General features: G+C 36.1%; 1 protein-coding gene across 3 annotated transcripts in view; it reads left to right on the forward strand.

The window, feature by feature from the left end:
* The window catches only part of LOC110023970 (enoyl-CoA hydratase 2, peroxisomal), a 64,689-nt gene that overhangs the window by 24,155 nt on the left and 26,741 nt on the right, over nucleotides 1-13,793 (forward strand). For all 3 annotated transcript variants that reach the window (XM_020723649.1, XM_020723651.1, XM_020723650.1), the window contains exons 7-9: nucleotides 1,208-1,280; nucleotides 1,581-1,731; nucleotides 12,830-12,900. In XM_020723649.1, coding sequence (XP_020579308.1) covers nucleotides 1,208-1,280; nucleotides 1,581-1,731; nucleotides 12,830-12,900 — 295 coding nt within the window. The remainder of the gene's footprint in view (nucleotides 1-1,207; nucleotides 1,281-1,580; nucleotides 1,732-12,829; nucleotides 12,901-13,793) is intronic.

A 13,793-nucleotide genomic window follows, 5' to 3' on the forward strand; every position in this document is an offset into this window, starting at 1 on the left:
AGTTTCTACTTTTATGACCGCCATTACTTCCAAGGAGATTTTTGATCACGAAGGCAAAACTCTATACACCACAATCTTGTTGTTGGTTTCTCGGCTAGTTGGAATTGCTACTGTATCAAAAGGTTCCTTCATGAAGGCTGCGTGATTTGGATGAATGTACGCTACAATCCTACCTGCTTCCAAGCTAGGTTAAACTTGACTGATTCGTGAAGGGCGATCACGCTGGAGGCGTTTGTACGCCGCAATCCCATCGACTTCCCAGCTAGGTCGAATTGCGACTGTTTCCCATTTGGATATGTACCCTGCTCAGGTGCTAGCAACGCGGCATGCCAAGGCGGTTGCTGAAATTTTGATTGGTCGCCTCGAGTATTCTAGAATGGTGGAGTAACGGAACAAGGCTCAAATGTTTTGATACCAAATTGATAGGAACTTTGACAAAAAATTAGCGCAAAATAAAATATTTTTATTTCACTAACACCAAACAACACAACTTGAATACGTGAAAGATAACCTACAATTCGAGAAGTAGGCTCTCTCCCAACAGGTGCTAGCAACGCGGCATGCCAAGGCGGTTGCTGAAATTTTGATTGGTCGTCTCGAGTATTCTAGAATGGTGGAGTAACGGAACAAGGCTCAAATGTTTTGATACCAAATTGATAGGAACTTTGACAAAAAATTAGCGCAAAATAAAATATTTTTATTTCACTAACACCAAACAACACAACTTGAATACGTGAAAGATAACCTACAATTCGAGAAGTAGGCTCTCTCCCAAACCCTAATCTTTACACCTACAATTCGTGAGGTAGGTGATCTCTCCGAAATTCTAATCCTAAGATTCAAGATAATAATCACTCATAACCTAACTCTTAACATATTAGCTCTATTTATACCCCATAATAATAACTAACAAAGAATTAAATTGTCCTTTTAATCTTAAACCTAACATAAGTTTTCAAACTATTTTGGCGGGCTCGGCGTGTCTTAGTGGAGCAAGAGATGAATGGTGCCATTGGCGCCGGTCTAACAAACTGCTTTTTTTGTGATCAAAATTTTGTCTGTTTTTATTACCAAGCAAACATTTCATGATACTAACGTAGATGTAAAAGTCTAAATTCTGCTAATTTGTTTGGTTTAGCTTTTCCATATTATTATACATCTGGCTGTGGTGTCAAGGGGAATTAAAGCATTTGCATTCTTTTATCAGGCAAAGCGGCTATCATTGAAATTGAAACCACCAGTTATATAGAAGAATCTGGCGAAGCTCTGTGCACGAACAGGCTTGTTCAACGTTTATATCCTGTGTTTTGAATTGTTTTGTTGGGGCATTTACATACACAATTCTTATGCATTTACTTATCTAACACCTAAACTTCGATTTTTACATTTATAATATACATCTTTTTTAACTTGAAAAAGGAGCACACCTTTTCAGGCTTAGGCAAGGTGGCATATGTATATATATATATATATATATATATATATATATATTAATACATAAGAATTGAGTATATGCATGTAAATCTTCCTTTCCTGTTTTATATATGCTTATTACCTTACAGAGCGCATTTTTCTAGCAGAAGTGCACTGTATCTGCGTGGGTCTGGTGGTTTCTCAAAGCCCTCAAAGCCATATTCATATACAAACTATCCAGCCGACCAAGTTTCTTCTGTTTCAGTTCCCAAACATAAACCTTCTGTGAAATATGAGGAACAGATCCCGCAATCTCAGGTATACCGCTTTTGTGTCACTTCCTCAAGTTTCATTCCTTAATTTCTTAGGGGAATTTAAATATACACCAGCCAATTCTTATGCATTTACATTTCTAACGCCTACTTTAGTTTCTATTTTTATACCACCCAAATCTTCTATATCACATAAAAAAAAATATTATTATTTTAACTTTTAGAAAGTGAAATTGACCATTTTTATGCATAGGTAAGGTGACATACATGTGAAAATTAAAGCTTAGGTGTTAGATAGGTAAATACATAAGGATTGAGTGTTATTTCTGCAAGTTTTACAATTTTTATTGAGCAATATTCTTCTTTCCCGTTGTCATGTTTTGTTTCGGTTAGGAGAAAGAATCTTGGATATATACTGCAGATAAAATAGGTATTCAACATAAGCTTGTTCATAATTTGTGGTATGAAAATATTTGAAATAATTAGTTCTACTTTGAAAATTATTGTTGATCTTTTAAATGAAATAGATTGCAAGTTTGGTTTTAGTGGTATTTAGTTTTCGCCTACTTCAGCGCTTTATGTTGACCATAAATTTGTGTGAATAATTACTTTTTGTCAGATAACCAGTTTTTTTAGCTTAGAGTTAAGTGTTTCCCTTATTAGAATATTTTGCATAGTTAACATATTGCATGATAGACTATGTTTGAATTATTCAAAAATTTAAGGGCTTGTTTTGAATCACTTTTGTTTTTTTTAGTTTTACGTGTATTTTAAAAACATGTTTGTTTAGTACATTTTAAGTATCTTTTTTTTATTTTTAAAAAAATAATTTAGTTTGTTTTTAAAAATAGTCAAAACATCTAGAAGTTGTTTTTGAGTGTTTTTAAAAATAACTAAATATGTTATAGCAAAGTAAACATGTTGTTCGCGCCCCTTTCTTGTCTAGGTGAATGACCTTTTTAGCATCTGTCCTTTACAAATTCTTCTTTCTAGGTCACCCTTATTTGAAAAAGTAAGCGAAGAAAGGAAAATACATAAATGAATAAAAATTAAGAAGAAATAAAAGTAGTAGCTACGAAGATATTTATATAGAAAAATCATCGTAACATAAATCGGAGAAGAGCGGAATCATACCATACTTGACTCGAGGGAATGTACGAGAAAGATCTTATAAAAAGTCCTTGTAACCAAACCAGAGTACAATATCAAATTTATTTTATTATGGGTTCAAAGAGATCTCCCATGACGATGTATTCTCGTGGTCAATTACATCCTAGGGATACCCAAGAAAGCTCGCAATAAAAGTAGTTATGCTTGTTTGCTATTACTCTATACAAATAGGCCCCAAGGTGATTTTTTCCATCTAAGTAGGGGAAAACTCATGTCAATGGAGCGCCACTAGACTACGGGGTAGATGGTGAATCGCCGTAACCTGATACGTAGCTCGCTCCTTAATGAGGAGGGCTTATGAGATCGTAAGTTGCTCGCCCCTTGATGAGGGCTTATGAGATCATTGTAAGACTCAACAAAAGATTATAAAATGGGTAGCCAACAATTGGCAGGAAAAGTACTAAATAGGTAGAAATAGGGAAGCCAGAATTTCACAGATTCGTTGCCCCAGACTATCGAGACTCTATGTCTACTCGATTAGGAAGGTAGTTGATCCAACCCGACTAGGAACCACCTATCAACAACTCATGAGATGCATCATCTATGGTGGCTTAATAGCCCTAAAGTCAAAAGAAGGAGACGTCTAAGCTCCTATGACTCTATTCGGGTAGAAGAAGGTAGAGTAGGATTTATATTCGTTAAGAGTATGAGGAGTCATATAGAGTAGAAGGGTGGACGACATGAATATAAAGAGAAAACCCTCTCACGATCCTGTCTAGGTTGGGACCGACTTTAACTCCCTGAACGTGCTAGACAGACCTCCTAGGCATATAAATCATATGCTTGGCTACTTAGATTGGAAAATAAGAATACTTTCCTTAGGACATGCAATATGAATTTAATTATCTAAAACATTACAAGTGGGAAAGCCTTATTAATATGCAAAGGGGCAAAGCCATGCGGTTCTTATCATCTTAAGGGCCCATTTGAGGCAGCTTAAAACTGCGGTGGCGTTTTTGAAAACGCCGCTGTAGTGTTTGTTTCGCATGTTCGACCAGCTTTTTGAAAAACGCGGTTTCGAATTTTGGCATAATCTGGCCCGCGGTATTACCCCCACGGTTAGCGTTTCCTTCGCTGCGTTTAACCCCGAATTACTTCTGTTGCCCTTCACATAAGCTGTCGCGAATTACCCCGCTCTTTGCCTACCTCGCGATCCCTAGCCGCTCCCTGCTTCCTTCCGCTCTCTCGCTGCTTCTTCCGTCCGCAATAAGCTCCTCTCCCTGCTTCTTAGGCGTTAATCCTAGGAGGCCGGCAACTCCTCTCTTCGGCATTTATGCCCTTCCAGGTAAATCCCTTCTCTCCTCTCATCAACTTTGTGTATCGCTTCCTAGTGCAAATCTTCTTTGTCTGTGGAGTTCAATACCTTAAAGTTTTGCTGATAATCTCCTACTTTGAAGAAAATCATAAAAAGGGGCATTTACATACATACCACACAAAACTGTTGTAAATTTCAGGTTATATATATTTAGATTTTGGAAAAATGGATGAACGGGCATGCTGCGTATCCCATGCCATCCATTCTCTCCATTGCTTGGCCACTTTCGTGTGTGATTGTGGGTGCAGAATGACATCCATTGCATGGCCACTTTCGTGTGAAAGGGAGGAGTGTTGCTTGTGTTTATTAGCAATTTGCTAAAAACAAATTTTGTTTTGTAATTTGCTCATATTTCAATTAGTTGATTCTTCTATCTAGCATCTCTAGCATAATTAGTTTTAGAGATGTTCTTTGTTCTCATTTGTTTTAATGTGCAAGTGAATGGTTGTGGGTGTGATGGTGGTGATAAATGGGTTGTTTGATTTTTATGATTTCATTATTTAACATTATACTGTTTGGCAAGAACTAGAAATCAAGAGCATCATTGGTGAAAGTTGATTATAGTTTGTTGATTACACCCAAGTTTTGTATTTATACATATCATTTATATTGGTTCTTATTATTATTATTTTTTTTGGCGGAATATAAAGATATTAGTTCAACTCATGTGATTTGGACAATTTTAGTGAGAATCTTAAAAGAAAATGAGTGCCTTCATCATTGCTATCTATCTTGGATCAAACTCATGAGCTCTACAAAATCGGTCGCGAACTTTACATGAGGATCTAGTTTCATCCATTTTCATAATTACGTAATGATTAATCAAGCTGATTAAAAAATTGAAGGGAAAAAAGAAATGATCATTTATCTAGAAATATCAGCAAATCAGCTGTTTTTCAAACGCAAATACCAAATAACTACACAATTTATCCAAAACAGGGGCAGAATAGTCATTTATCCAGAAACAGCTGCAAATCAGCTGTTTTCCAAATGCACAAATCAAACAGCTAACCAACTTATCCAGATCAGCTGCTGATCAGCAGCTTATCTGGATCAGCAGCTTATCAGCATAAGCTGGATAAGCTGCAGCTGCCCCAAACAGACCCTAAATCCGACCCAAAGGCCATACAAGAAAGAAAGTATAGGAAATAAAATTGTTGATTTAAAATCTTGAAAGTTTTAATCCTAAATTTTATTAGAGTAAATATTTTAAATTTAAGATTTTATAACAAAGATTTTGTCCTAAGAGCCTAATCGTGATAGTACCCAGACAAACCACAGACTAATAAAGGCATAAGGTCAAATACTCAGTGATGAAATAAACACACTAAATAAATAATAAGAGGCCAAGCATTGTTAGGGGTCGGTTGCAATTCTAAAAATGCAGAAATATGGTCAGGCTCTTCATAAACTTGCCTGATCCTAAGTCTATACAACAAAATATAGTCTGGAATTAAGGTATGAGTCGTGAGCAAGTAGCCCCTGGTTCTTTTCATTAGGTTTTAGGAGTCAAACGTCTTGGTAGCTCGTGCTCGTATCTTATTTCTAGTAAAGACTCCTATAATCTGAAAGTATACAAGTCACAAAAAGACTAGATCTGTAAAGCAAACGTTAGCACATGCAAATGTATAATGAGCCAAATCCGGTGGGAGGGAACTAACTGATGTTTGTAAAATATGCAACATATTTTCCTATGTTTTTCTGTAGTATTTCCACTATTTATATCATATTTATGCTTTTTCCTGTGCTTTATTTATCTCTTTGTTGGTTATAAGTCTTAAGGAATAGATGGAGTGCCTTGCACACTAACACCAAAAATGACGTGTCTACGCCACATCATGGCGTGACTATGCGACATCCTGGCGTGTATACGCCTCTCCCTTTTCTCCCAGGTGATGCAAAATGTAAGGCCAACTTCTAGATGCCACCCCAAAATAAAGGCGCCATGCCTCCACCTATTAGAACAATTACAAGAGAAATGCACCAAGTGAGTGAGCGAGACTTCGATGCTCTCGGGAAAAACTTCAGTGGAGAATCGAATTAGGGAATTGTGACAATTCTCTATTTTGATTGAATCAGGGTTCTTCCGTCGCTACAAAAGAATTAATTTTGAATGAATTAGGGTTATTCCACCATTTGTTTTCTTTGAAACACTGTTATCCTTGGAGTGATGTCGAGGGGAAGAAGACAAATGCCAAGAGGGAGTGTCGGAGAACACTTGCAGCCGCCAACATGTCTCAACGGAGGGTTTCTTAAAAGAGAGTGTGCGAGTGTGTATGAGAGTTCTTCTGAGAGAGAACTAGTGTGTGATTGTACTCAAAGTGGGTGAGAAATCAAAGATCGTGTTATAAGTTCCAGTAATTCAGGGAAGAACATCAGTGAGATCGTTCCAATTTTTTTTACTTTAGATTTTGCAATGAAATTTGTGTTGTTTTCATTTGCAACGAGCATGACTTAAACTTTCTCTCCCTTGAATTGGATTTTATGAAGTTTGTGAAATATTTGTTATGTGATTACATGTTAATTTGATTGTAAGTTGATAGTTTAACCTTTTAATTTAATTTACTTCTAAACTAATCATTTGGGATATTAAGATGGGTTGTGATATAGCTCTACAGAAGTAGGCTAGTGGAATAGTTCAGTTGATATACATTGCTCTAGGAAAATATGAATATTGTTGTTTGGGTGGTGCAATCGTTTAGGAAAATTTGCAAACTATAGAGTTTTTACATAATTAGGCGACTAACTGTAATATGAAATCCCAATCTTCTCATGACCACAAGAAAATTGATGTTCCTGATTGTCAACTATATTAATTTTACTTAAATTTGATTTGCATAGGACCAATTCAATGGAGGTTTTTAATCACTTGTTCAAGCTAAAAATTAGACATGTTTTACTTCCTGCAAATATTAGGATTAGAAACTTTAAAATCACCAAAATTTGAACCTTCATACTACACTTAAAAATAGCAGACTAAACTTTTTCCGACTTAGGGAGTTCACTTATTCCTCATGAGATCATTACAAGGACTCAATTTTGTATATTATTTGGTGTGCTTGAATACTTTATTGTATTGCAGGTGATTCATAGCATTTCAATTGTATCACTAAGCAACACCTGTATGAGAAACAATAGTTTCATTTATAAATTAAGCTTGTCTTTGTTTGACTGGCTCCCCACAAGAGCAAATCTTTAAATATGCTATTGCACAAGTTTTAAACTCAATAAACACATAAAACATCACAAAAATACGACGACCAACAAATAAGCCATGCCAATAGTCACACATACGGAAATTATAATTACACCCTAGCCCTAATTCTAAACAAACATCCACAAGGCATTGCTTACACATACATCTAAGTAATTGTCGTATAGTGCAGAGGTTAAGGGCTTTTCTGTAGAGTCTTGACGAGGTCTCCAAGCTGGCCCCATCCCTAGTATCCGAAAGAGCTAACACTCCATGCTTGGAACGATCCTACAAGATTAGGTACTGATGGGATAATTACCATTGCCCAACTGGATAGATTAGCAATCAATGCTTTTTTCTTGGTATTACCACATGTCAATCTAAGGGTAGTTGAAGCCTAGCCACTAACGCGCTGACTCATGCAACGTAGATCTATAGAAGGAAAATGTGTTTTACTTGGCAAAACACCTAGTGCATAAAAATGCACAATATGAAATTGAGTATATGAAAAACTAAGCCTCAAAATCATGACACAATAAGGGCATTATACAATCAAACATACAATGAGTCATAACGATCCTGAATGAGAAGGGTGGCACTGCGAAGCCATGTAAAAGTTCTCGAGATACCTCCCTTTAACCCTAGAATGAAATAGGGTTAGCAGTGACAAATCACCTAACACGCAACAAATACATAGCAAGAATGCAACACAACATATGTGAAATGACATACCATAGAGAAGTCTAAATGACTGCAAATATGCATATGTAACAAAATTCATAAATGCAAATAAATGTAACATAGTCCTTCTGCTCCGAAGGCAAAGAGGCTGGTATTATGAAGCCAAAATGCGACACCTATGCACCAGTCCCTTTGATCCTCTAACCAGTGCAAGGACCATGCTAACACACTAAATCTCTATATGTAGACATCTACTCCTTGGTAATGACCGTTCTCAACTTTTTTCTACCTCACTAGGGTGATCTGAATGGGTAAATGCAAAATAAAAGATTTGAAACCTACTTATAATAATCAATTTGGTAATTACAAGTTTGTTATAAGTCAGATCGATTATTCAGATCTAACGATTGCCACCCATGCAGAAGGGTCAGGAGGGCTAGTTCTCGGATCGATGATCTATAATGATCGGGGACCCGATCGTTCGGAATCACAGAACCCAACTTAAAGATATGGCTGAAAATTAAAAAAAAGGTCACCACTCATACAAAGGGTGTACCAAAGAACGGGAGGTAAAAACCTAGGGCTCAGCTTGATCTATAAAGGTCAAGAAACCAATAAATGTTCAACTAAATTGAACCGGACTAATCGGCAAGGTGACCAACAGTCGTTGCATTGCAACAAAGGTAGTGCAACGGCTACGCCCCTACAAGTAAGGAAAATGCCAGGTAGGCCTCACGCTGCAACGCTAATAAGTGGCATGGTTTTGAGACGGTGATCATGGTCCCACAACGCTGGAAAGCAGCATGCCGACACCAAGCCTAAAAAGGCCATGGCCTAGGGCCCACGAGCTTGGATTAGCAGTGTGCCTTGGCCTAAGGGGCCCAAGGCCTAGGGTCTTGGTTTCGAGAAACGACACCACGATTCTAGGTCAGAAAGACATGGAGTTTGGTGAGGTTGCGGCCTTGAGAGCAGGATCACAACACTGTGCCAACCCAAGATTGGAAGGCATCATGACATTGTGGAAACTATACCATTTTGCTATCCTAGAAAAATGGGCGGTGCCTAAGCAGACCCAAAAAAGCAATAGGGCACCACAATGCCCAAAAGGCATCACTAAAAGAGAAACAAAGGGGTTTAACCACTCAGTACACAAAAAAAAGAGGGGAAGAGGTTGGGAAACTTAATCTAATGGTTTTGTTTAACAACAACCTGAACTTAACCTCTCTAAAACAAAGCCTAGGAGCTCTAAGAAGACAGAAGCACGCTTGGGTTTAATAAAACCAAACCCATGCAAAGGTTGACAAAGTTCCTCATCTCAAAGACTCCAAGAATGGCTCCTCGAACTTCTCTGACTATAGAAAGCAACATCTCCGACAAACTACTTTAGAACAAGAAGGGCTTGGGGATGAGGTGTGGAAGGAAGCTCACAAAAAAAAAAAACAAATCCTGAGAAGAGCACTTACCACTGAAATGGGCGGTGGGGTTGGGCGAGGGGGAGGGGTGTTGTGGAACTCTCAGTTAGCATTAATGGGAGTTCAAGGGCTGGCTAGATCTAGAAATTTCAATCTTTGGAGTGCCCCTCTTAAAGGGCAAAAAATTTGGGTTTGGCGTTGCGACGCCATGCACGACGCGGGTCTGGCGTCGCGACGCCATGCTCAACGCTCGACCATTGTTGATGTGGCAAATTTTGAGCCGTTTGACAAGATACAGTTTGCGGCTCAAAATCTGACATTTTTGGCTGAGCGTCGTGACTTTATGATTCGACTCAAGTAAAGTGTATTAAAGATGAAATGTTATGCTTTTAATGATCTTTATAATATATTAGATACTAAAGTATATTAAAGTGATTCGAGCCGGTAAATTATGCTTTTAATGATCTTTATAATATATTAGATACTAAAGTATATTAAAGTGATTCGAGCCGGTAAATTATGCTTTTAATGATCTTTATAATATATTAGATACTAAGGAGGGTGAAAATATATGTATAAACTGGCCAAACAAAGAGAAAAATAAAGATTTGACTAAAGTAAAGTGTATTAAAGATGAAAATCAAAAAATACTTTTCTTAGAAAAAGATATTCAACATAAGTGGTTGAATTATTTTGATAAACTTTTTAATGAAGTTTCTGAAAATACGATCGGCCTTAGTGATTTTAATATCGTGAATAATAATAAAACTTTTCATTTTTACCATCGCATTAGTAAAAAAGAAGTTGAGGAGGCTTTAAAGAAAACCAAGGGTGGAAAGTCTGTAGGATCTGGTGATATCCCAATTGAGGTGTGGAAATATTTAGGAGATTTGAGAGTTTCTTGGTTTACTAAACTCTTAATATTATTTAAAAAAATTAAAAAGATGTCTGAGGAGTGAAGGAAGAGTATTTTGATCCCCATTTTTAAGAATAAAGGGGATGCACAAGAGTGTGCAAATTATAGAGGAATTAAGTTAATGTGTCATACTTTAAAGTTATGGGAGAAGGTAATTGAACACAGGTGAAGGCGCATTACAAAGATTTCTCATAATCAATTTGGATTTATGCCAGACAGGTCTACTATGAATACTATACTTTTATTGAGAGGTTTGATGGAGAGGTTCAAAGATAATACAGAGAATCTACATTTGCTTTTTATTGATTTAGAAAAACCTTACGATAAGGTTCCAAGAGATATCCTTTGGAGAGCTCTTGAGAAGAAAGGTGTTGATATGACTTATATTCAAGTCATATAAAGTTATGTATAGAATTGTTACTTATGTTCGAATAGAAGTAGGATTGACCAAATATTTTCTTATTTCAATTGGATTGCATCAAGGATCAACTTTAAGCCCATATCTTTTTGCCTTAGTTATGGATGCTCTTACTTGACATTTACAGAAGGATGTACCTTGGTGTATGCTTTTCGCTGATGATATCCTTCTCGTGGATAACACTAGAGAGAAAACTCAGGAAAAACTTGAATTATGGAGGTTTACATTGGAGTCTAAAGGCCTTCGTTTAAGTAAAAAAGTAGAATTAAAACTGAATACATGGAATGTAATTTTAGTAGTAGTAGGTCTAGTAACATAAGTGTGACTTTGGGTGATCAAATTATTAAAATGTGCGAACGATTTAGATATCTTGGGTCCGTTGTTCAAAGCGATGGTGATATAGATGAGGATGTTAATAGTAGAATTCAAGTTGGTTGGTTGAAGTGGAGGAATGCTTCGGGCCTTTTGTGTGATAGAAAAGTACCACTTAGACTGAAAGGAAAATTTTATAAGACGGTGGTGAGACCTGCAATGCTCTATGGCGCTGAATGTTAGCCTTTAAAAGAGAAGCATAGTAATAAGTTAAGTGTGGCCGAGATGAGAATGATTAGGTGGATGAGTGGCTTTACACTTAGAGACAAAATGCGAAATGAATATCCATGATAGGGTTGGAGTAGCTCCTGTGACGGACAAAATTAGAGAAAGTCATCTTAGATGGTTTGGTCATATTAAACGTCGACCATGATGATCCGATTAGGAGAGTAGATGTTTTAGATTCGACTTGTGTTAAGAAAGGCAGAGGTAGACCTTGGAAGACTTGGGCTTATTGTATAAAAAATGATATTAATTTACTAGAACTAAATGAAAATATGACACTAAATATGACGCAATGGAGAAAAAAGATTCAGGTTGCCGACCTTACGTAGTGTGATTAAGGCTTTCTTGTTGTTGTTGTTGTTGCCGTGGCTCCATGAGTGGCTTCGTGACGCTGTTGGTGTGGCACCTACACCCATCTAATTTGATGCCGCCTTCATGACCATAAAAAAAAGTTGACCCATGGTGTTGCGAGCCTTCACTGATGCAGTGATTTTGCCATGTGGCATTGTGCCTTCGTTATGTTCTCCATCTTTCAATTTCCTTTCCAGAATAAGGTCATAATAGCGATTTGAAGGTATCGGTGCAAAGTTATGGCAATTTCCTCGAGACTGTTCTTTGAGGCATTTTTGGTGAAGCGATGGACTCAAAACGGGCTAAAACTCGCAAAATTTTGCCAAATTTGCATGTTTGCGATAAAATATGCTAAAAATGACTCCAACTCGTTTTGTTTTCAAGTAAAAAATAAACAAAACAATATTAAAATAAAAATAAAAAATAAGATTTGAAAGTGATGCCAAACAAGTTCTATGTTTCCATATAATTTTGAAAGTATTGGAAAAATACTCACATTTTAAACTTCAAAAAATATATGCTTGTGTTTTACATACATGAGAAGTACTGCATGCTTCAGTCGACATGTCAAGAGTATATTTTCAATTTAATTCTATTATCTATTAATTTTAATTAACTAACTCATGTTTTTTATTCTGAATTTTAAATTAAAAGATATATAATACACAAATGTATCAGTATCTATCGAATACGACTTTGCCATATTTTACAATCGTTTTTGGTTGATGCTTTCTGCAGCCATGCTGCACTACTTATTTCTAATTTAATGTTAAGTTAGAATTGTATTGACATTGATAATAATTTTGAAAGTTTATACAGAAAAGGATTATTTTAGATGGTTTTGCCATATAAATTGATAATTAGTTAGTAATACGGCTTTATTGTATGGATAAGATAGCGATAGTTTTAGTTCTTTTGAGTTATGGTGCTGTAATCAAAGCAAGATAGCAGTGTGTGGTTTCTTACTTTATTTTTGGTGTTTATAATGTTTAAGAATTTAATAATTGTTTTAGGTAGTTATTTTTTCGCTGTGCTATTTAAATCTATCCTTTTATTATTATCTGGTGATTCCGACTTGATTTATCATGCAGGCTTTGCTATATAGGCTTTCTGGTGATTACAATCCTCTGCACTCTGATCCTATGGTTGCAAAAATTGCTGGGTAAGCTGTCATATTGATGAAACTTTAGCTACTTTTTTCTTTTTAATTTTATTTGAGAATTGGCCGTTTTTTATGCCCAACTTCTCCTATTACCGTTTGGAATATAAACATTTTTGTTTCATCCACGAAAAGGGTAAATAGTTAAATCTAAGCCATTAAAACAACCTGATGATGTGATATGTAACATGAAAAGGAAACAATACAACTTTTTATAGAGTAAATAGCCGAAGTAGTTTTAAGGCCTTCTTGGTGTGTTAATTGTAGTCTCAAAATTGTGTGTTAAATTTAGTCCGTCAGACTTCAACTTTCCAAAAATTAACCAATCAACTTTATTTTTATTTTGGATACATTTAGGTGGAGAAAACGTTTATATGAGCTCATTTAAAAATTTTCACAGCCAACTTATTACTTACGGTCTGTCTGGTAGCAGTATTATTGCTTGCAGTACTTTCAGATTATCGCCATAGTTCCGTTGGAGAATTCTTCTTCTGTTGCTTTCAAAAATTTTGTGTGTGGAAAATTGCTTTTTGTAATTAGATTTGTTAACGTATGGTGGTTGTAAGAAAGTTGCAATCTGACTTTTTGGAAATAAAAAAATATGTTTATAATTCCCACTACATTTTTCTAAAAAAATTGCTCTCCCCATCATAGATTTACAATCACCTTTATAAAAGGCTGCAACCACTTCAAACATACCTTTATATTAGTTAAAACCAATGAGATTGACCCTTAAAAGTATTAAATGTTCTCATGAAAAGCCTCTTCTACCAACTTCTCCTATCTAAAGAAGCGATAATGTTGATGTAGGACTAAATAGGCTCTAATTTAGTGAGTTGAGGGACCAAATTGACCAAGGGGTTGTTTGGTTGTCTGCAAAAAAAAAAAAAAAAAAA

The sequence above is a fragment of the Phalaenopsis equestris genome, unplaced genomic scaffold (assembly GCF_001263595.1).
Source record: "Phalaenopsis equestris unplaced genomic scaffold, ASM126359v1 Scaffold000237, whole genome shotgun sequence".
Lineage (NCBI taxonomy): Eukaryota > Viridiplantae > Streptophyta > Magnoliopsida > Asparagales > Orchidaceae > Phalaenopsis > Phalaenopsis equestris.